Source organism: Panthera tigris, chromosome B4, assembly GCF_018350195.1.
Source record: "Panthera tigris isolate Pti1 chromosome B4, P.tigris_Pti1_mat1.1, whole genome shotgun sequence".
Lineage (NCBI taxonomy): Eukaryota > Metazoa > Chordata > Mammalia > Carnivora > Felidae > Panthera > Panthera tigris.
Genome location: NC_056666.1, coordinates 77,929,428 through 77,953,028, shown reverse-complemented (window position 1 = coordinate 77,953,028; position 23,601 = coordinate 77,929,428). Strand labels below are relative to the sequence as shown.

At 53.5% G+C, this 23,601-nt stretch overlaps 2 protein-coding genes across 2 annotated transcripts; one reads left to right on the top strand and one right to left on the bottom strand.

The window, feature by feature from the left end:
• Positions 1-1,585: 1,585 nt before the first annotated feature.
• On the bottom strand, positions 1,586-7,802 carry LOC102968013 (keratin, type II cuticular Hb6). Its single transcript, XM_042990822.1, has 9 exons — positions 7,434-7,802; positions 6,484-6,692; positions 5,635-5,695; positions 4,786-4,881; positions 4,405-4,569; positions 3,987-4,112; positions 3,513-3,733; positions 1,878-1,909; positions 1,586-1,746 (listed from the first exon to the last, which is right to left on the bottom strand). Exons 1-9 carry the CDS (start codon positions 7,800-7,802, stop codon positions 1,586-1,588), a joined length of 1,440 nt encoding a protein of 479 aa, XP_042846756.1.
• Positions 7,803-16,845: 9,043 nt separating this feature from the next.
• Positions 16,846-21,984, top strand: LOC102967724 (keratin, type II cuticular Hb1). The gene is made up of 9 exons (XM_042990821.1): positions 16,846-17,214; positions 17,956-18,164; positions 18,953-19,013; positions 19,767-19,862; positions 20,080-20,244; positions 20,529-20,654; positions 20,908-21,128; positions 21,393-21,424; positions 21,725-21,984. Exons 1-9 carry the CDS (start codon positions 16,846-16,848, stop codon positions 21,967-21,969), a joined length of 1,524 nt encoding a protein of 507 aa, XP_042846755.1. The 3' UTR covers positions 21,970-21,984.
• Positions 21,985-23,601: the final 1,617 nt, after the last annotated feature.

Here is a 23,601-nt window from a genome sequence, read left to right as displayed (position 1 = left end):
TGGCACTAATGACACTCTACAACGGAAGGAGGTAGCAGGGCCTGGCTGACCATACTTGGAATTGCTAAGAACCAGTGACTTCTCAGTGCCCCCAATTTTTCCTCCCTCTAAATGGGAGTGCCCACTGTGGCTATCCTACCCCCATCTCACCGTTGCAGGACAGGTGTGTGGTAGACATAAAAACTCTTAATTCACAGGTCTTCAGATAGAGATAAACCATAATGGGGGGGGGGGGGTTGCTGCAACCAAGGAACCATGTCCCAAGAGCCTTGTGCATACCTGGATCTGATCCAAATAGTGAGATCTTGAACTTCAAGCTGATGTCATGACCTGATGAAACTTTGGGGGATCTTGGGAGGGAAAGAAAGGGAAGCTCGGACTGTGGAAGCAGTTTGACCTAAGTCACACATCTGGGAAATGGCAGAGGCAGGACGCTGAATCAGAAGCCTAGTCTGACTCCAACCCCAGTGCCCTTTCTCTCCCCCACACTGCTTGTCTCACACTCCTTCCTTCTGTTCTCATCTTCACACCTTTCCTCATGCTCTTTCCTCTCCGGGAATGCCCCTGGGGTGGGGGGTGGGGGGCAAAATCACCCTGGTGGAGAACTCCTACGGCATACGTGGCCATTTCTAGAGACATGTTGGGTTGTCACAATGGATGGGGGTGGGGGAGTGCACCCGGCACCTAGCGGGTAGAGACCAGTGATGCTGCTAAGCACCTTGTAATGTTCAAGACAGCCCCCCAACAAAGAGCGCTCCAGCCCCAAATGTCAATATTGTTGAAGCTGAGAAATCGTGGTCTAGAGAAATCCATGACCACATGTGATTCCCTGCATCGCTGGGTCTTCTTCTGTGTCTCCAAGGCTTGCGTCGCTCAAGATCAGAGGGAGTACCCAGTGCCAGTAGTAACTAAGTGGCTGGAGGGGTCCTGAGGAAATCTCTGGCAGGGAGCTCCTATCACAGGACAGCCCTGGCACTTTGAAAACTCTGAGGCACCGGGTTTGATACGCTACAGTTAGTTTATTGGAAACACAGAGTGAAACGAAGACAAAGGGGCTGACAGTTACGTCGCTGGGTTTTCAGAAGCTTCTGCAGGCAGCCCTGCAAGGAGATGCTCTTCCCTCCCACGGCCATGGGCCTCACAGAGTTACAGGAAAACCACCGTCAGTGTTCCACACCTCCCTTCCACAGGATCCAGCGCACTGGCAGATTCCCAGGAAGTGGAGACAGGGAGAGTCTAGGGCCTGCCCTGTCCCCGCAAGCTTAGGTGAGGGAGTCGGGCAGGACGAATGAATCCAGCAAACAACACAGAAGGCAGAAGAAAGGATGAATCCTCAAGATGATAAATCCACTACTAGGAAAGGCTACGGAAAGAATCCAAGGTGCCGCCCCAGGTGCATAGGGCTCAGGGCGCCCGGGGGGTGGCGCGCAGAGGGAGCACCCAGGGAGGACGTGCCGAGGGTGCACATCTGGCGACTGGTTGTTGGGGGCGGGCAGCTGGCGGTCGTGGGGCAGCGGCGGGGCGATCGGGGTCGGGCCGGGCGGAGGGGGACGTGGCTGCGCGCTGGAAGGGGCGCCGCGGCCTCTTAGCACTTCTTACAGCCCACACTACAGGCCCCGCACGAGTTGGTGCCCACCACCACGTTACCGCTGCAGGGGGCGCTGCAGACGCGGCTGGTGACAGCAGGGGCAGCACCTGAGGCGCAGAGATCGCCACAGACGACGCCACCGCGGGAGCTGCTGACACCTGCATGGGAGGGGGAGGAGAACGCATCAGGCATGGCCAGGGCCAGGCTGCTTGGGGGTCGCGAACACGTCCCTCCCAGAAGGCTTGGGGCCCCCCTGACGGGAGCAGGCGGGAAGGGAAGAGCTACTTACAGACATTCACAGCGCCGACGCCCTCGCACAGCCTGTTGGGAAAGGAAAAGAGAGAGGTCGGTGCCATGGGCCAGAGGCAACAGCGAGGTCCGTGCCCTCCTTCTGGGCACTTGTTTTGGGGAAGGGGCTATAAACGCGCCAATCGGGAAGCCCAGCTGCCACGAGGGCTCTGGAGACAGAATGCCCAGTGCGCCTGGCTGGCTAGCAACCTCAGATTTGCCCTGCCCTCCAATCCACCTGCCTCCTGATGGAGAGTATCTACTCCTAGATCCCCTGTGAGGGTGGAATCCAGGGACCCGCGTAAGGGCTCCATGCCTGCCACGTGGTGAGCAGTTCAGACCTGTCGGCTGCTATGATTGCTGTTGGTTCCGATTGACTTGTAAACGCATTCGAGGAAGTGCAGATTTAAGTTCCTAAATCTGGTCTGACTGCGGTCACTAGAACGTGGGCCTCAAGAGGGCAGAACATTTTGTCTTGTCTTTTCCCCACTGAAGAATCGACAGTGCCTAACAGTGTTTGGCCAATAAACAACTGTCGCATGAATGAATGGGATTTTAGGGCCCATTTAGAACAGGCTGTCTCCATGAGTTCCTTCATTTGACGGGTGGAGAAAGCGAGGCCCAGGGAGAGGAAATAACCGGTGATAGAGGCAAGGCTATAATTTTGGCCACCTAACTCCACTCAACCCTCATTCCCTTCCCACACAACGCGACTCCTTAAGGAAAGGGAACAGGAGTCCCTCTGGTTGCACCATGGCAAAGGGTTGACAAAGTCAGCTTCAGGTGTGGGGAGAATTTGCAGTCCACCACCTACTCACTCCATGCCCAGGGTTCATAGAGGACCCACACCAAAGCTTCTGAGTTCCCCGCTTCCACGAGCCCTATGTGGTGGAGGGCTGGACTTCTCAGTTTCCAAAGCTAACGCCAGGCCTTCCAAACTCAATCCTGAGATACTCTTCACTGTGGAATTGTCCACTAATGAAACTTCCCTGACCAACCAAGGGGCAACATTCTAGGAGTGTTGTATACATAGGAGATGGTCAGCTGCCCTCCAGCCCTGCCACCTCCAACACTAGCAAAAAGCAAAAATGCCCAGAGCAGGACACCGCTGCCTCAAGGGACAGGCCCCTGCTATCTGTCCACCTTCCGCCCCACCTACTGCAATGGACGACCACTTAGGGCGGCCCACTGTGCTTACGATACATAACTGTGAGTTGATAAAATCCCCCATTGAGTCAGTCATTACAGGATAAATATGAACTCCCGAATGGGGCCAAGGCCAGCCTTGAGACAAAAGCTAAATGCTGGATTATGTGCAACCAAGGCCAGGAGGGGAAAGACACGTTCAAGAGAGGGTGGCTGAAAGCCCAGACTAGGATTCTCGGGAAAACAATTACTAGGGCCTGACTCCTGGCTCTGAAAGGCAGATTTGCAAAAATACCAATCTCATATGAGCACATAAGTGGGCATGACTGACTCAAAGGAGGCTAGAAACAAACTGAAAGGACTTTCTCAAATTACCTGTAAAGATGCAGGATGGGGAGATTTGGAAATGGGAGTCCAGTGATGCCAGAGGGCACATGGCACGTTGGGAACCCAGGCAGGGCTGGGAGAGAAAATAGGCTATTGTACCCACCTCTGCTCCTCGCCCTCCAGCAGCCGCCTGTAGGTGGCGATCTCAATGTCCAGGCCCAGCTTGGAGTTCATCACCTCCTGGTACTCCTTGACCAGGCAGGCCATGTCCTGCTTGGCCTTCTGCAGGGCGGCCTCCAGCTCGGCCAGCTTGCAGCGGGCGTCGCTCAGGGCCGCCTCGCCCTGCTGCTCAGCCTGGGTCACCGCGGTCTCCAGCTTGGTGTTCTGGGGCCCAGGAGAGAACAGAGTGGGTTATGGTCCTGGGTGTCTCGGTCCATTTCCCTCATGTGTCCAGTCTCTCCCCTCCCCCAGCTGGGGACACCCCAAGAACAGGCCTCTCCCCTTCATTAACGGAGTCCCCCTGAGGGACCACAACCAGGGACATGAGCCATGCAAATGGGCTGGATCATGAATGGTGAGAGCCAGTCGGGGCACACACTGCCTGTGTGGCCCTGGGGAGGCCCCAGGCGACCCGTACCTGACACTTGGCATTCTCGACCTCGGCGGTCAGCCTCTGGATCATGCGGTTCAGCTCGTTGATCTCCTCCTTGGTGCGGCGCAGGGTCTCCCCGTGCCGGATCACCGTGGCCTTCATCTCCTCGCACTGGGGGGGGGGGGGGGGGGGGGGGGGGGGGGGGGGGAAGCAGAGGTGCTCCTGAGCTCAGGATGCAGTTTCCCTCCCATTCAGACACCACAGATGGTCGGGAGGTTGTACAGTGCTCAGCCTGTGCAACTATACATGGCAGCCCTGCCCAGCGATTATAACTTGAGAGCTGTGTGGCATTCTGTTACTATCCCACGGGATCAGAAACTCCAGACAAAAGAGGCCTTCTTAATAAATACTTGGCTTCCTTCCCACTGCCATGTCTAAGAGACAGGTGTCCTGTGCCCCTCACCTTGCTGCGGTACCAGGACTCGGCCTCAGCCCGGCTGCGGCTGGCGATGTCGTCGTACTGAGCCTTGATCTCGGCCACAATGCAGTCCATGTTCAGGTCCCGGCTGTTGTCCATCTTGACGATGACCGAGGTGTCTGAGATGTGGGCATTGAGAACGCGGATCTCCTGCAGATGGTGGGGAACCTGTTTACACCCCAGCCTCACCCACCACAGTGTGGACCCAGTCATCTCAGCCCTTACCTGGTCTCTACCCCAGCTCCCACTACAGCCTCATGGACTGCAGCCGCCCACCCAACCCAAATCCCTGGCCAATCAGTCCCAGGCCCCAGCCCCCTTTTCTAGGCTGGATGCTTCTTTTCGATCTGGACCATGGCCCCTCACCTCCTCATACAGGCGCCGCAGGAAGTCGATCTCCTCGATCAGGGCTTCCGCGTTGGCCTCCAGATCTGACTTGCGGAGGTAGGCACAGTCCACATCCTGGAAAAATGGGGCGTCTGTGAGCTCAGAGGACCCCGGTGCTCATTACCCCAAACACTCCCCTCTCTTCTCTCCCATTCATGGAGGCCAAGGGAAAGGACTCCTACTATTCCATTCCCATGCCATCGCCATACTTTCTGACCTGCCTGGGGTGGGCTTTGCAACCTCCTGCCCTTCTGAGAACAAACTCCTTTGTGCCTGAGATGGGCCGCCAGCCTTTCTCTCCTCTTATGGTCCCAGCTCTGCTTCTTACCCTCCCTATCCCCACAAGCCTGCCAGACTGACTCCTTGCTCGCCACCTCGACCCCTCCCTGTCCCCTGGCAGTCCTCCAAGACCACCTGGTCACTCCGGGTTCAGCTCCATCCTCCCCAATACCCGGGGACCGGGCCCCTCCTGTTGGTCAGACTTCCCCCAGTGCTAGACAGGACGCTGTCCCTCAACAGAGAGACTGGAGCTGCCCTGCCTCCATGGGGTCCCCGCCAGAGACCACAACTTCTAAAGCACAGTGGGACATCCGCCGGTCAGCCCAGCCATCCCTCACTCCAGGGCAGGGTGTAATGCACAGTCCAAGGTTCTTGCCCTTCATCGGCGACCTCAATGAGCCTTCCATGACCTGACCCCTGGGATTTCCCAGCCCGATTGGGCCAGGTCGTGTGTCCCACATGGAGGTTGAGACCCTCTGGGTCTCCCCAGGAAGAGTCTGTCATTCCGAGATCCCTGGTGTCTGTGCTTCCGGATCCCACGTCACTCACCTTCTTCAGAGCCACAAATTCATTCTCAGCTGTTGCTCTCAGAGAGACTTCCTCCTCATACCTGAGGCAAAAGAGGGCAGAGAGGGAGGTCAGGGAAGGGCGGGTCTCACCAGAGGCCGTCTCCCTTTCACATCAGTGGAGGGGGCAGTATTAGTGAGCTCCCAACAGCTGGAACGCAGCAAATCTGCTGGCTCCGTTCTGTCTGGTTGGATCTGGAACGGGTCTAGGATCCTGTCTCGACTTTAAATTGAGGGGTCCAGAGAGCTAAGGTGTGGGACCTCCCAGCCCCATTCCCACAGCTGCTGTGAGGTCACCTTAGGAGGCACATAAGGACTCAACCCCAGCCCCATGCTAGGAGAGGACAGTGTCACCTCTGGGGCACGGCAGCCCCAGCCTCCCCTCATCTGGCTGTCCAACCTGGCTCAGGTGTGGAGGCCTATGACACCCGTCCCCCATCGGCACTCAGCACCCCAGGCAGTGGCACCCGGGGCCCCAGGGCCTGTCAGTCCCGAACCACCAGACGCTCAGGTGCTACAGGTGGGAAAACTGAGAGGTCAGTCAGCAGGAGGCAGCCAGGGAGCCTGCAGAAACCTCCTCCCCACGGGGCCTGGGGGACAGCCTCTGAGAAGGGAAGGCTGAGTAGGGGACAGAGAGGTCTCCTGGGGGCATCCCGGCCCCACCCTGAGGCAGGCATCTGGGCAAGAGTGGCGCAGCTGAGATGACCCTGCCGCGCAAGTCCCCGGCCTGCATGGCCCCTCGTCCTTCTGGAAAATTCTTCTCAAGTCTAACCCAACGGGCTCTAAGCCAAGTCCATCTCCTGCGCCCAGCGTCACTCCGGGCCGCACTCACTTCTTCTTGTAGCCCTCCAGCACCTCCTGCACGTGGTTGAGCTCCGAGGCCAGCCTCCCGCTGTCGGCCTCCACGCACTCGGCCTCCCGCCTCAGCGTCTCGATGTAGCCCTCGAACAGGGGCTCCAGGTTGCTCTCGCAGCACTTGCGGTTCTGGTAGAACTGCCACTTGGTCTCCAGAAGCTTGTTCTGCTGCTCCAGGAAGCGCACCTGCATTCAGGGTGTGGGGAGGGGTCAGACGGCTCTTGGTGTCCCAAAGCCAATTTGGGGTGGGGCTGGGGTGATTGCTTTAGGGGCAAACTCCCAACCCCGGAGCTCAGCAGAGCTTGGCAGAGATGGGCAGTGGGAGACAAGGTGACTCCTGGATTTCCCTCCTGTGATCTCTGTCTGGATTTTCTCACTCAGGGATGGGAGCAAGGGGCTGGGCAAGGTCAGCGTCTGCTCTCAGGTAAAGGGAGTTCTCCAGACCTGGTGAGTCCAGGTGGCATGTGTATTCTGGAGGCAGGTAGAGGTCTCCGGTTGGCCTCTGGCTCCCCCTGTCTCAGTGCCCAGCCTGAGTGCTGAGCATGGGTGGGCTACAGGAAGGGTGTGATCAAGGACAGCCACCCACTGGCTCACCCTGCGGGCCTCTTCCTATTTCTTGTGTCCATTTTGGTGTCTGTGTGTGTGCATGTTCTGCCCTCTTCCTCTGACAGGCCAGTTCCAAGCCTGTCCTTGTGTCTCCGTGGGGACCTGCCTGTCTGGACAGAGGTTGCGTATAATGGCAACACTATCAAATCAGGAGCCTCCGCTCTGTATCCTGATGTCCTTGGTCGTCATGTGGCCTGGGTGTGTGTCCATTTCGTCCATGAGAGCGGGAGCTCACCTGGACCTCCTGTCTCCTGCCCCTGACTGTCTTCAGCCTAGCCCAGGAATCGAAGGCTCAAGAAGGGTGTGATCAAGGACACCCACCTTGTCGATGAAGGCAGCGAACCTGCTGTTGAGACACTTGATCTGCTCCTTCTCCTCGTGCTTCACGCACTGCGCATTGGGGTCGATCTCCAGGTTGAGGGGCGTGAGGAGGCTCTCGTTGACGGACACGCTGGTGATGCAGGGCGGGCTGGGGCCGCACACGCCGCCGGAGCGGTAGCCGAAGGTGCGGCCGCAGGAGCCGGCGCGGAAGCCGCCGCAGACGCTGTGGCTTCCGAAGCCGCCGGTGAGGCCGCGGTAGCAGGAGACGCCGCGGTAGGGGGCGGCGGTGATGCAGCAGCGGCCGGGCCGGGGCCCGCAGGCCGACATGCAGCTGAAGGCGCGGCCAGCACAGTAAGATCCACAAGTCATGGTGCTTCTTGGGGCAAAGGAGGCTCTGAGGAGGGAGACGTACTAATGGAGGGTACGGTGACTGAAGTGTTCAGGTCTTGGACATCTTTGGGCCCTTTATATATGCGGGGAGCCTACTGCGTCCACGAGTTAGGAGCAATTAGATGTCTTTATTGGCTTGGGTTGTTTAGCTGCTTTGGCTCCTCCCTTATGTGCTTAATTGAGGGCCAGATGCGGCCAGATGTTTATGGCCTTTTACCCAAAACTGCACAATGTTTATCTTCAAAAGGCCAACTCACCTCTCTCACACCCTCCCCGTACACTACTTTTACGCATTCGGTGGAACTCTTGGATTCGATGATGGGAAGCAATGACTCAGGTTAGAATGGAGGGAGGAGAAAGGCGGGGCTACAGTTCCTGTACCGCCCCATTTCATGAAGCCGCCACCTCTGTCCGTGGTGCTGATTGGACCAGCCTTGGGACACTGGGAGAATGTGAGATCTACAGAAGATGATGTGAAATTTGGGGTGCGCTTGGTGGTCTCCCTCACACCGATAGCCCATATCTGCCTGGCCAAAGGCCCAATACCCCCATGCCAGCCCCAAAGCCCTCACCTACACCTATCAACATATTCCGTCTCTATGACTCTCTCTGTCCCTCTCTCTCTCTCTCACACACACACACACACACACACACACACACAACGCACTCACATACTGGCCTTGCCACCCATAATCTCTCTCTCTCTCTCACACACACACACACATACACATGGACACACACTCATTTGTTCATGTGTACACTCGCCCATCTCAGTTTGCACACAGACCAGTCCCGAGGCCAAAACATGAGACCGTTCTGTCCAGCCTATGCTAAAGAGGAGGCATTCCCTTCCTCAAAATCTTCCATGGGGCCTAAGGGGACACACAGTGGCTCGCTGGCTTCAGGAATGCCCAACTATTTCCAGCAAGGCTCCAAGAAAAGATAAGTATGTCTGGTTTTCATCTCAAACTTCCATTTTCCTCTAGGGCCCAGAAAGCATGGGGTAGACACTACTGTCATGAGCTGTATAGCATTTTGCTCAGAATATAATAGAATCAATCTAGACAGAGCCATCAGTAGGGCATCCAGCCCCCTGCCTCCACCTCCCCCCTCCCAGATCTGTGCTGCTTCCTATGCTATACCAACCCTGTAACCCCCTTCCCGTTACAGCAGTTTGTCAGTAATCTTGGCAGATGTCAAAACAGATCCATGTTGGCATGTGCCGCCTGTAGTGTGGATAGTGTGGGCCTTGAACCCAACAGGGCTGGATGGACATCAAGGCTCTTCCATGAACAGCTCTGTGTGATTTGGGGGCAAGGCACTTCATTCCTCTGGGAAATATATTAAGTCTTTCCTTCCAGCACTGCCTGGGAAAATTACAGAGATGTCCACGTGCTCATTAAACTCCAGAACACAGTACATATGTGTTTTATTATAATCATTAAGAAGCAGGAGGCTCTGGGGCAGCCTTTTTTTCAGAGTTCACATTGTGGCCCACTAATAGAAGCAAACAGAATTTTAATGAAGTAGATTAGAACAAAATCAAGCAGAGTGGAATAGAAAATAGCAGAGTGCATCATATGTAGTAAAAAAAAAACATTTTATTTCCTTTTTGTCTCAACTGTATGTGGTGTGTATGTATGTGTGTGCTTCATGACTACATAAAATCATTTCTTAATATGATTGAAAATAAAAAGTGTAAATACATCGCATATCAGTTAAGCACACAGACCCAGATTCCAAACTGCCTAGTTTCAAAGTCCAGCCCTGCCACTTTCTAGCTATGTAACCTCAGGTAATTACTTAACCTCTCTGTACCTCATTTCATGATTTATAAAATGGGGATAATAATATCCACCTCATAAAGCTGTTGTAAGGATTAAAAGAATTAATCCATGTAAAGCGTTTAGAATAGAGCCTGACACTCTAATTATGTAATCATATTTGTAGTTGTTATTGCTGCTAATGCTGCTGCTGTAGATATATCAGCAGGTTTGGTAGAATGTACCTACCCACATTCCTAAACCACCAATGTAAAATCCCCACTAATGGTGTCTATCTTAAAGGACTAGTAAAAGGATTAAATTGTACATGAACAATGCTTAACACAGCACCTGGCACATAGCAAGTGCTCAGTAAATGTTATCTACTATTATTATTCTACTATGATTTCAGTCCAAGGGACAGGGAGGACTTGAGACCTTTGGCCGTGGTTACTTCTTTTATCCTGGAAGAGAACCCAAAATCAAATGCCCTCCTTCAAACCCCACTCTAGACCAACTGCCCCCAGGGAAGTCCCAGGGAGGATCTCTCCTCTTTGGCAGAGGGACAATGTCAGCAATCCTTAGGCAACTATACTACTGGATGAAAAGAGGCTTGGACAGTCCCAGAAGTCTGTTATCTATTAATAATTCATAAATTTGTATTTCTAACTTGGCCTTAACAGACCACCAAAAATCCTCAGCCATAAATCAATGACATACTCACTTATCTTGCTTATTTCTTGATCCTGAAGCCCCCTGATTGGTTAGTAGACTGCATGAAGTTGAGGGTGGGGGTTATGCCATCCATCCAGGTACAATGGAACTCCAAAGAGAGCAAGAGAAGTCAGATTTTCACTGCAGCTGGACAGATGGAAATTGGAGTTGAGGGAAATGTCCCAGAAGGAAAGCAGGTAGTCATGGTATCCTAAAAAGGTGCTTGCATTATATCTCCCATTTAGGGAAGTTTTATATAAAAGAGAAAAACCCTTTATTCTGGAGTAGCCACGGTGTTTACAGAAACAGGGTGACAAAAAAACCTTCATATCAGGAGATTAGAGGCTCTTCTTTTAGCCTAAGTGGATCTTGTTTCAAGGGATACCTGGAAAAAAGGGGCAAATCTGGTGGTTTTAACATTAGGAAGTTCTTGTTCAAGCTTCCCTTCAGTACATCCTTCTCCTGTGAAGAATGTTGAAAGGCAGATTCCCCCACATGGATGATGGATTAGATGATGATAACATCTTGCTGGGGAATTCAGGGTTTCTATGATGGCTACATCTCTGCCATATGCTGAAGTCTGTCTTAATTTTGGAAAAAGGGAGGAAGGCACTAAGAGAAAGAAGGAGACATGGATTCTGAAGTTCCCAATCTGACTGGGAAGACAGACCCACATTTGTGAGAAAGGCTGGAAGTCTGAAGAGGGCTCCTTTTCAGCTGTATCATCAGATGCTCAGAAATACAATGTCAACTGAGACTGCCTATTCTTTTTTTTATGTTTTAATGTTTATTTTTGAGAGAGAGACAGAGCATGAGCATGAACATGAGTGGAGGAAGGGTAGAGAGAGAGACACAGAATCCAAAGCACCTCCAAGCTCTGAGCTTCGGGCACAGAGCCCGAAGCAGGGCTCGAACCCATGAACCATGAGATCATGACCTGAGCCAAAGTCGGATGCTTAACCAACTGAGCCACCCAGGTGCCACTGACAGTGCCCATTCTGGGGCAATGTAGAATGCAGCTAGTCTGATGCGAAAGGTAAGAAAGGCCCCCTGGAAAGGGTGACAACAGATGCCAGTAAAGAGGCAGGTGGGGCAGTATTGGTGTAAAAAGTGTGCATGGAGGTTTTCAGAAAGTGGACAGTAGGGAAACTTGGAGGACCTTGTGGGAGAGGCAGAGATAGTGAGATGCTATGACAGTGGAGAGCCCACTGAGGCAGAGCCCTCAGAAGCAGGGCTAGTCGCATCTCTGGGATTCTGCTTCAAAACTACAAGGTGGGAGGCAGCCTGTAGGTTCCACATCTGGAGGATACCAAAACATCTGCATACCAGGCTTGCAGGTATCTAAGGGGCTGTGCCCTTTCTCACCTTGCAGGTCATACTTTCTGTTCACAGAAAGCAGGTGCAGGCCAAGTTTCAGTGAGGGGAGTTGAGGGGTGAAGGAATGGCTGTTTACATAACACTCAGGCTGTATATGAGGGAGTTGACCCTAGGTCAGCCAGCAGGCAGGATGACTGGATTAATGGGTTGAGAGGCCCAAGTCAGAGTCCTGCCTTCTCAGCCAAGTCAGCCTGGGACAGTGGCCAATTATCCATTAGAATTCACCAGAGGAAGGCGGGGCCAAAGGCTCTTGTGGACTGCCCCGGGGAATGGGGAAATGAAGACTGACTCAGGAACTCTGCCCTTGATGAAATCCATCCCACTAAGCAGGCTGAACCCCTGCATCTCCTCAAGCCCTTCCCTCATCTCTCCCAGTCTCCCCTCCCTCCCATACTCTTCACCCCCCAGATGGTCTATGTCCTTCCAAGTAGCCCTAGAGAGTAATGGTCTAAGATCAAGGATCTTCTCCCTTCTTTTCCCTAGAAATCCACCTCCCATCCACTTCTCTCTTTCCTTCCCCAATCCTACCCCTCAGTCCCTGCCCCATGGCTTTCAAGATTCTTGCCCTTGTTGGCTGGATTTCCCGACCACTCTCATCATTGTTCAGTTCAAGGACGTCGCTTTGGTCAAGGACACATCTACTCACTTCATTCCTCCTTCAGGCCCCAGCCAGGAATGTCTCCCTACCCATCCCCCACTCCCAGGAATGGCTGCCCTCTGGTCTGCTACATCTGATCCCCACCCCACCCTACCAGAAAGCTTTGCACAATTAACGACCAAGCTTTGATGGTTCCATTACTCAGCATTTAATAGGCAGCTGGCATTCGTTTCATTCATTCCACAAATATTTATTGAGCACCTACTATGTGCCAAGCCCTTGGAATAGATCCATGAACCAAACATTTGTGCTCATTGGTGTGTTGCAAGGTTTGCATTTTTGTTCACAATCTGCATATGTGTCCAGCTTTTCTCTTAAAACTGGAAGTCACCACAAACAAGGGTGAGCTCTTCTCTATCCTCTGGCCCTGAACCCTAAGAGCACTGTAAGGGGCCCTGAAGAGGGTCCTGGGGGAAGGGATCAGTGAGAGTGTGTGTTAATGTGCTATATACCAGCACCATCTATTGTGTAATACTTCTAACGATGGTAGAGGGGCAATGAGATAAGCTCATCCCTTCCACTGGGATCAAACATACCAGCAGACTCTGAGTGCCAGCTTTGCCACTAACGACACAAACTGAGCAAGACTCTTAACCTTCTAGGCCTCAGTGTCCTCACCTGACACCTGCCTCAGAGGGTAATTGTAAAAATTAAATGCATTAGTGCATGTTGGGCAATCAGCATAGCATCTAGTAGGAGGTAAGATGAACATCAAGAGATGTTATGATTTTTTAAATTTGGAAGAAGACTCATGAAATGGCTTTCGACACTAAGCATATACCTACTTGCATATTTTTTTTAAATAACCACATACCCTAGCAAAACCCTTCCACAGATATGCCAGAAGACATGGAAAGAATGTTCATGGCCACTCTGTTCATAATACAGACCCTAGAAACAACCATGAGGCCATCAGGGTGGAGAGATAAATTAATTGTGGCATATTCATACAATGAGTATGAACACAATACAGTGACAGGAAGCAACGCTGAAAAAAAAGAAGCCAGACACAAAAGAATACACACAATGCAATTCCATTTACATGAACTTCAAAAACTGGAAAACTATGGGGCGTCTGGGGGACTCAGTTACGCGTCCGACTCTTGATTTCGGCTCAGGTCACGGTTTGTGAGACTGAGCTCCGCGTTGGGCTCTGCACTGACGGCATGGAGCCTGCTTGGGATTCTCTCTCTTCCTCGATCTCTGCCCCTCCCCCACTCACACTGTCTCTGATCTCTCAAAATAAATAAATATTTTTAAAAACCGGAAAACTAAATAATTTACGGTTTAGGGATGCATACATTGGTTCTAAAACTGCTAAGAAAAGCAAGGGGATGAGTAAACACAAAATCCCAGAGAGATGTTGTCCCTAGGCCAGAAAGAAATGGGGTACAACCAGAATGAGGCTTATAAGAAGCACTAAGTCACACGTATATTTCATTTCTTCCTATAGGGGGTAGGTACACCGCCTATACGTTCTTTTGTGTGGGTAACACAGTTCTCAATAAAAACAATTTTACCCTTGATAAAACCCATATTGCCAGAGCCAAGACTATGGTGGTGATTCAGCCAACCCTCCCCCTCTCTTCTCTCCCCCTCCCCCACCACAAGCTTTTTTACTCCAAGAAAACATACAGAACGAATGTCCTTTCAGGTCTTCAAAAATTAGCTGCAATTAATAATGCCTGAAATTCAATGAAATGGTGAAAATTTGATTTTCTTATATCTCGTTTCTTTAAGTTGCTTCTGGTGTCTTTAAAATTGCTTAGGAAGGGCCAGCTATTAGTAATTAGCTCATGTTTATGCATGTCATTTTTATAAGGAGTTACACTGGTGGAGAAGGTAAAGCATGTGTGAGATGTACCTTGACTCACAGCGCTTCTCCTCAGGACACCAGCCAACTGGTTTGCTGGGAGCACTGCCATGGCTCAACTGTGGGCAGTGTCCAGAATGGCAATGAGGGTATAAAGGGTCTCGGAAGTGCTGGCCCAGCTCCCCAAACACATAAAGTGACAGCAGGTGCCACACCCTCCTGGACAGCCAGATGGCCGACACAGTCCATGAGCCCGTGTTTGTCCTGTCACAAGGCCTCAGCCCTGAATGTTTCACACAAACACACAGAGCCCTACCCCCAGCCCTGGTCTGTTCCCCTCCTTCCTTCTCCTTTCCCGCCAGCCCCACCCCCCTTCCTCCTTCCCCAAGCTGCCCTGCCTGCCTTTACCTCTAAGACACGGCAGCTACAGGGGGCTGCCGGCCACATCGCTTCTCGTCTCTTTCATTTAATAATGCAAATCTCTGTACTTTATGAGAGAATTCTTCTAGACCTGTTCCCCTGCAGTGGGAGGCTTTGTGGGTAAGTAGAAACAGTACCCTCTGTCAAGATACTCACAGTGCACCAGAGGTATACAAATAACTAAAACCGCTCAGTTCTCAGCCACAGGACCCTATACATCCCCAGCCCCAGCCTCACGTTGCCCCTGTGCTACATTCCCACACCACTGGCCCCTCCTGGTTCTAACCATCCCACCCCCCCCCCCCGTGACGCTGCCCATCTGCCCAAGACTGATTTTTCCCAGCCATAAATTCCACAGATATCCCCTCCTAAACAACTTTTCCTACCCCTCTTGAAAATTTTCAGAGAGTAGGAAATCTGGGGGTTGTCACAGCATGTAGGTGAGAAGGCATTGCCTCTCCTGGGCTCCATGACTTAACTAGCTAGGAGATACTGGGCAAGTTATTTAACCTCCCCGAGCCTCAGTTTCTTTATCTGTAAAATGGGGATAATGATACATACTTCGTATGGTTGATGGGAGAATTAGAGATTGCTTACGACATAAAATATCAGATAGTAGGTGGCCAAAAGAAAAAAAGACAAGAAAATATCCTCTTATGAAAATAGGATATTTGTTTTCCTACATTGTTCTTTCTAATTACAAAGGGGAAATGTATGCAAGTGATCCGATTTAGCATCACAGATACTGGAACAGCCTGATATTTTTGTGCTTCTTGGGGTGACATAAGAAGAATCATATAGCATTGCTCATGAGGTATTCTGCCCAAAAACATGTCAGTTGAACCCAGACAAGCCTCTAGACCAACACTATCCAGTGGACAAGCTGCGATGGTGGAAATGTTCTGTACCTGCGCCATCCAGTAAGGTAGTCAGTGGTCCTGTGGTCATGTGGCCCCTGCAACTGGGGAACTCCATTGTCAATTTATTTAGCTTTAACCAATTTAAATTTAAACAGCCGCATACGCCTACAGGATGCCACACTGAACAGGTCAACTCTAGAGTTAACTTCCAGTATCTTTAAAATATAAAGAAAGGATGGAGGGGTGCCGAGGTGGCTCTGTCGGTTAAGCACCAACTTCGGCTCAGGTCATGATCTCAGGGTTTGTGCGTTCAAGCCCTGCATTGGGCTCTGCGCTGACAGCCCAGAGCCTGGAGCCTGCTTCAGATTCTGTGTCTCCCTCTCTCTGCCCCTCCCCTGCTCGTGCTCTGTCTCTCAAGAATAAATAAGCATTTTAAAAAATTAAATATAAGGGACAGAGCCACAAGACAAGTCACATAAAACCGATTTCTTAAAACTTTTGAGACAATTAGGAAGGCTGAAAATGGAACGGCTAGTAAATGATTCTTTGCAACTGTTGTTAATTTTCTTGCACGCGCAGTGGTACGGTCCTGCTATCTACACGTGCCATACTTTCTGTAACTGTCAAATATGTGGGCAGGGTTGGCACAGTGTTAACCACTCTTGAATCTACGTAACTCAGTGAACATCTCAGGGTGTTTTTATGCTACGCTTTCAACGTTTCCAGATGTTCAGAAACTCTCATGATAAAAGTTGAAAAAGACAAAAAAAACACACATATTTAATAAACTGCTGGCTGCTGTCTTGACAGGAAAAATGGGATGTATCTCAGCAGCCCGCTAGACAGCCCGGGGATGGGGGGAATGCACATTTGTGGTAGAGTAGCACGATGGCCACTACTGGAATGGAAACTTCTGGATGTTACTTGTTAACACCTCAGTCTTTCCTGAGTCCCCTCCTGACCACCCCACTACACACACACACACACACACACACACACACACACACACAGGTGCCCTGAACCTCCCAGCCTCTGGCCTTGCTTCTCCTCTCCTCTCCTGGCCCCCTTCCTTCCTCTCCTGCCCTGCCCTTCTCTCCCCAATCTCCTCAGATGAGTGCATAGACTGCTGGCAGGGCACTTTGAAGATGAAACATACTGAGTCCCCCTACAGCCCAGAGGTTGGCATCCTATACACTGAGGAGGGTGCGGGCCACTCCACCATGAAAGCATGTGCTAAAGAGGGGTTGGACTCAACTAACCGCCCAAGCCTATAAAGCACAAATTGACCGAAATGCACAGCCAAGCCCTTCAGATCTGAGCATAAATAGGACTGAGGTGCCTCACGGAGCACATTGGAGTTTGCACAAGACTCCAGACCTCGGTCCTGTACTCTGCTACCCGAACCTCCAGGAGCACCATGACTTGCGGATCTGGATTCTGCGGCCGCACCTTCAGCTGCGCCTCGGCCTGCGGGCCCAGGCCCGGCCGCTGCTGCATCACCGCCGCCCCCTACCGCGGCGTCTCCTGCTACCGCGGCCTCACCGGCGGCTTCGGAAGCCACAGCGTCTGCGGCGGCTTCCGCGCCGGCTCCTGCGGCCGCACCTTCGGCTACCGCTCCGGCGGCGTGTGCGGCCCCAGCCCGCCCTGCATCACCAGCGTGTCCGTCAACGAGAGCCTCCTCACGCCCCTCAACCTGGAGATCGACCCCAATGCGCAGTGCGTGAAGCACGAGGAGAAGGAGCAGATCAAGTGTCTCAACAGCAGGTTCGCTGCCTTCATCGACAAGGTGGGTGTCCTTGATCACACCCTTCCTGAGCCCTCGATTCCTGGGCTAGGCTGAAGACAGTCAGGGGCAGGAGACAGGAGGTCCAGGTGAGCTCCCGCTCTCATGGACGAAATGGACACACACCCAGGCCACATGACGACCAAGGACATCAGGATACAGAGCGGAGGCTCCTGATTTGATAGTGTTGCCATTATACGCAACCTCTGTCCAGACAGGCAGGTCCCCACGGAGACACAAGGACAGGCTTGGAACTGGCCTGTCAGAGGAAGAGGGCAGAACATGCACACACACAGACACCAAAATGGACACAAGAAATAGGAAGAGGCCCGCAGGGTGAGCCAGTGGGTGGCTGTCCTTGATCACACCCTTCCTGTAGCCCACCCATGCTCAGCACTCAGGCTGGGCACTGAGACAGGGGGAGCCAGAGGCCAACCGGAGACCTCTACCTGCCTCCAGAATACACATGCCACCTGGACTCACCAGGTCTGGAGAACTCCCTTTACCTGAGAGCAGACGCTGACCTTGCCCAGCCCCTTGCTCCCATCCCTGAGTGAGAAAATCCAGACAGAGATCACAGGAGGGAAATCCAGGAGTCACCTTGTCTCCCACTGCCCATCTCTGCCAAGCTCTGCTGAGCTCCGGGGTTGGGAGTTTGCCCCTAAAGCAATCACCCCAGCCCCACCCCAAATTGGCTTCGGGACACCAAGAGCCGTCTGACCCCTCCCCACACCCTGAATGCAGGTGCGCTTCCTGGAGCAGCAGAACAAGCTTCTGGAGACCAAGTGGCAGTTCTACCAGAACCGCAAGTGCTGCGAGAGCAACCTGGAGCCCCTGTTCGAGGGCTACATCGAGACGCTGAGGCGGGAGGCCGAGTGCGTGGAGGCCGACAGCGGGAGGCTGGCCTCGGAGCTCAACCACGTGCAGGAGGTGCTGGAGGGCTACAAGAAGAAGTGAGTGCGGCCCGGAGTGACGCTGGGCGCAGGAGATGGACTTGGCTTAGAGCCCGTTGGGTTAGACTTGAGAAGAATTTTCCAGAAGGACGAGGGGCCATGCAGGCCGGGGACTTGCGCGGCAGGGTCATCTCAGCTGCGCCACTCTTGCCCAGATGCCTGCCTCAGGGTGGGGCCGGGATGCCCCCAGGAGACCTCTCTGTCCCCTACTCAGCCTTCCCTTCTCGGAGGCTGTCCCCCAGGCCCCGTGGGGAGGAGGTTTCTGCAGGCTCCCTGGCTGCCTCCTGCTGACTGACCTCTCAGTTTTCCCACCTGTAGCACCTGAGCGTCTGGTGGTTCGGGACTGACAGGCCCTGGGGCCCCGGGTGCCACTGCCTGGGGTGCTGAGTGCCGATGGGGGATGGGTGTCATAGGCCCCCACACCTGAGCCAGGTTGGACAGCCAGATGAGGGGAGGCTGGGGCTGCCGTGCCCCAGAGGTGACGCTGTCCTCTCCTAGCATGGGGCTGGGGTTGAGTCCTTATGTGCCTCCTAAGGTGACCTCACAGCAGCTGTGGGAACGGGGCTGGGAGGTCCCACACCTTAGCTCTCTGGACCCCTCAATTTAAAGTCGAGACAGGATCCTAGACCCGTTCCAGATCCAACCAGACAGAACGGAGCCAGCAGATTTGCTGTGTTCCAGCTGTTGGGAGCTCACTAATACTGCCCCCTCCACTGATGTGAAAGGGAGACGGCTTCTGGTGAGACCCGCCCTTCCCTGACCTCCCTCTCTGCCCTCTTTTGCCTCAGGTATGAGGAGGAAGTCTCTCTGAGAGCAACAGCTGAGAATGAATTTGTGGCTCTGAAGAAGGTGAGTGACGTGGGATCCGGAAGCACAGACACCAGGGATCTCGGAATGACAGACTCTTCCTGGGGAGACCCAGAGGGTCTCAACCTCCATGTGGAACACACGACCTGGCCCAATCGGGCTGGGAAATCCCAGGGGTCAGGTCATGGAAGGCTCATTCAGGTCGCCGATGAAGGGCAAGAAACTTGGACTGTGCATTACACCCTGCCCTGGGGCGAGGGATGGCTGGGCTGACCGGCGGATGTCCCACTGTGCTTTAGAACTTGTGGTCTCTGGCGGGGACCCCATGGAGGCAGGGCAGCTCCAGTCTCTCTGTTGAGGGACAGCGTCCTGTCTAGCACTGGGGGAAGTCTGACCAACAGGAGGGGCCCGGTCCCCGGGTATTGGGGAGGATAGAGCTGAACCCGGAGTGACCAGGTGGTCTTGGAGGACTGCCAGGGGACAGGGAGGGGTCGAGGTGGCGAGCAAGGAGTCAGTCTGGCAGGCTTGTGGGGATAGGGAGGGTAAGAAGCAGAGCTGGGACCATAAGAGGAGAGAAAGGCTGGCGGCCCATCTCAGGCACAAAGGGGTTTGTTCCCAGAAGGGCAGGAGGTTGCAAAGCCCACCCCAGGCAGGTCAGAAAGTATGGCGACGGCATGGGAATGGAACAGTAGGAGTCCTTTCCCTTGGCCTCCATGAATGGGAGAGAAGAGAGGGGAGGGTTTGGGGTAATGAGCACCGGGGTCCTCTGAGCTCACAGACGCCCCATTTTTCCAGGATGTGGACTGTGCCTACCTCCGCAAGTCAGATCTGGAGGCCAACGCGGAGGCCCTGATCGAGGAGATCAACTTCCTGCGGCGCCTGTATGAGGAGGTGAGGGGCCATGGTCCTGGTCGAAAGGAAGCAGCCAACCTAGAGGAGGAGGCTAGGGCCTGGGACTGAGTTGGCCAGGGATTTGGGTTGGGTGGGCGGCTGCAGTCCATGAGGCTGTAATGGGAACTGGGGTGGAGACCAGGTAAGGGCTGAGAAGACTGGGTCCACACTGTGGTGGGTGAGGCTGGGGTGTAAACAGGTTCCCCACCATCTGCAGGAGATCCGCGTTCTCCACGCCCACATCTCAGACACCTCGGTCATCGTCAAGATGGACAACAGCCGGGACCTGAACATGGACTGCATTGTGGCCGAGATCAAGGCTCAGTACGACGACATCGCCAGCCGCAGCCGGGCTGAGGCCGAGTCCTGGTACCGCAGCAAGGTGAGGGGCACAGGACACCTGTCTCTTAGACATGGCAGTGGGAAGGAAGCCAAGTATTTATTAAGAAGGCCTCTTTTGTCTGGAGTTTCTGATCCCGTGGGATAGTAACAGAATGCCACACAGCTCTCAAGTTATAATCGCTGGGCAGGGCTGCCATGTATAGTTGCACAGGCTGAGCACTGTACAACCTCCCAACCATCTGTGGTGTCTGAATGGGAGGGAAACTGCATCCTGAGCTCAGGAGCACCTCTGTTTCCCCCCGCCCCCCCCCTCCCCCCCCCCAGTGCGAGGAGATGAAGGCTACGGTGATCCGGCACGGGGAGACCCTGCGCCGCACCAAGGAGGAGATCAACGAGCTGAACCGCATGATCCAGAGGCTGACCGCCGAGGTCGAGAATGCCAAGTGTCAGGTACGGGTCGCCTGGGGCCTCCCCAGGGCCACACAGGCAGTGTGTGCCCCGACTGGCTCTCACCATTCATGATCCAGCCCATTTGCATGGCTCATGTCCTTGGTTGTGGTCCCTCAGGGGGACTCCGTTAATGAAGGGGAGAGGCCTGTTCTTGGGGTGTCCCCAGCTGGGGGAGGGGAGAGACTGGACACATGAGGGAAATGGACCGAGACACCCAGGACCATAACCCACTCTGTTCTCTCCTGGGCCCCAGAACACCAAGCTGGAGACCGCGGTGACCCAGGCTGAGCAGCAGGGCGAGGCGGCCCTGAGCGACGCCCGCTGCAAGCTGGCCGAGCTGGAGGCCGCCCTGCAGAAGGCCAAGCAGGACATGGCCTGCCTGGTCAAGGAGTACCAGGAGGTGATGAACTCCAAGCTGGGCCTGGACATCGAGATCGCCACCTACAGGCGGCTGCTGGAGGGCGAGGAGCAGAGGTGAGGCTCAACCCAGCCTGGCTCTGAGTTGCCCATTCCTGCCCCTTGAATACACTCCATCCTTTCTTCTGTCTCAGCAATGGCCAGCGGTCTAGGAAAACCTCTTATTCATCACTTTGGGGACGGGGGCGGTTTGGGAGGGCTGTTCCCTCAGACCCTCTGCTTCCACCCTGACCACTTGTGGACCCTGCCCCAAGGTGTGGAGGAGCTCTATCCGAAACTCTGGATGAGTCACTCATGTTGCCTTTTTCTTCTTCCCTCTAGACTATGTGAAGGCGTTGGGGCCGTGAATGTCTGTGAGTAACACAGCCCCTGTGTGGATGGATTTATTCCCTTCCTATAAGGGGTAGCAGAGTCTGGAGGGTGGGGTTCCACTGATAGCTAAGTATCATAAAGTGGGCTGGCATCACAGCAGGAGGGATTGAGGGTCAGAGAGCAGGAAAGACCACAGCTTTGGGCCTAACATTGTAAGTAAAGATTCTCCTGACTTTAATACACAGTGCTCAGGGCCCGGGGATCTGCATCATCTGGGAGGCTGATGGCTCACCACCCCCCCCCCCAACCCCAGAATTCTCATGAGCATTTGGGTTTTGCAGGTGTCAGCAGCTCCCGGGGCGGGGTCGTCTGCGGGGACCTCTGCGTGTCCGGCTCGCGGCCGGTGACCGGCAGCGCGTGCAGCGCCCCCTGCAGCGGGAACCTGGCGGTGAGCACCGGAATGTGCGCGCCCTGTGGCCCCTGCAACTCCATCACGTCTTGCGGCCTGGGCACCGGCGGTGTGGGCTCCTGCGGCATCAGCTCCTGCGGCGTGGGGTCCTGCGCCAGCAGCTGCCGCAAATGTTAGGTGGCCGAACTCACACCTCGGGCCTGGGGTCTCTCCCACCCAGCCTCCCCATGGAGCAAGCTCTCAATTACCTCTCTGGCACTTTGAAAGGTCTGTCCCACTCCAGGCCTCTCATGTCTATGTGTGATCCCCTCTTCCTCGGCTCTGCTGCCCCGTGCTGGGAGAGGCTACCCCTAAAAAGTCCCCTTGACGCCCATACGAAGGGGGTTGAGGGGCCCAGAGGACCAGGACAAGGTCCTACCCTAGGCTGTCATGGGGCTGATGGCCATATCCCACCCCCAACCACTCCCCTTCCACCTCTGTCATGTTCACCTGTCTTGATCTGTGTTTCCAATAAATCAGTGTAGCCACCTCTGAGCCTTGTCTGCACCTCTGTTATCCTCAAGGGTCAGGGTTTGGGAGAGTCCCCAAAGTCACGTGGAACAGAAAAAGGTCTAGTCTGGAGTCAGTAACTGGGGCAGGGCCCCACAAGCTTCCATGGTCCAGCCGGTGTTTGAACCCTGCATGCACCTTTAGTGGTCATTTCACTAACACACTGTTGCCTCCCAGAAAACCTCCCTGTGCATATCTGTCAACTGATGGGTAACGAAAATTAGATTCATCAGTCACTCAAAACTTAAGGAAACATCACTCACTGCTTTGTTGGGGAAGACTCATGCCTGAGCAATTTATTAGAATTCCTTAAAGGGTAACTATATGAACATGACTTAAACTTTCAAAAAGCCTTTGATGTGGCTACTTTTTGCTTTTTGAATGGAGTCCTTTTGGGGTCTGGAGACCTGCCAGAGCTGATAAATTACCTCTAGGATAGAAAACAGCACGTAGCAAGACAATGAGGTGGCACAGAGGTAAGGACATAGACTCTGGAGCCAGATGACTTGGGTCCAAAATGGGGCTCTGCTCCTTCCTGGCTGAGTGACCTTGGTTAATTTCCTCACCCTCTCTGTGCCTCAGTTGCCACATCTCTAGAGTGAGAAAGATAAAAGCGCGCCTACCTCATGAGTAGATGGGAGGACTAGGCATTTCATACGTAACGTGTGCAGACGGTGCCTGCAGCAAAAGAATCATGACATGCGCTTGTCATGAGCCCTATTCTCTTGCAGAATATAAAGTGGAAATCCCTCCAAGGACCAGGGCTATGGTCAGCCTCCTGTGCCCATCTGTAAATGATTACAGGGGCGCCTGGGGGGCTCAGTTGATCAAGTGTCCAACTTGGTCTCAGGTCACGATCTCACACTCCGTGAGTTCGAGCCCCGCGTCAGGCTCAGTGTTGACAGCTCGGACCCTGGAACCCACTTCGGATTCTGTATCTCCTTGTCTCTCTGCCCCTCCCCGGCTCATGCTCAGTCTCTCTGTCTCAAAAATAAATAAACATTTTAAAAAAGTTTTTTCATTAACAAGGTGAATAAATATCTTTAAAAATTTTTAACAATAAATAAATAAACAGATTACATTTCCCTCATATTACACTTAGCTGTGTGATCAGAGACAGCAAATAGAGAGAGAAATCTCCACGTATTCCAGGGCCATTGAGCTCCTACGTGCAGAGAACTGTTTCCCCCTTGACACTATGAGGATCTTACAAGTAGCAAAGAAAGTAAGGAGATGGCCCCTCCATCTTGCTATGGCGAA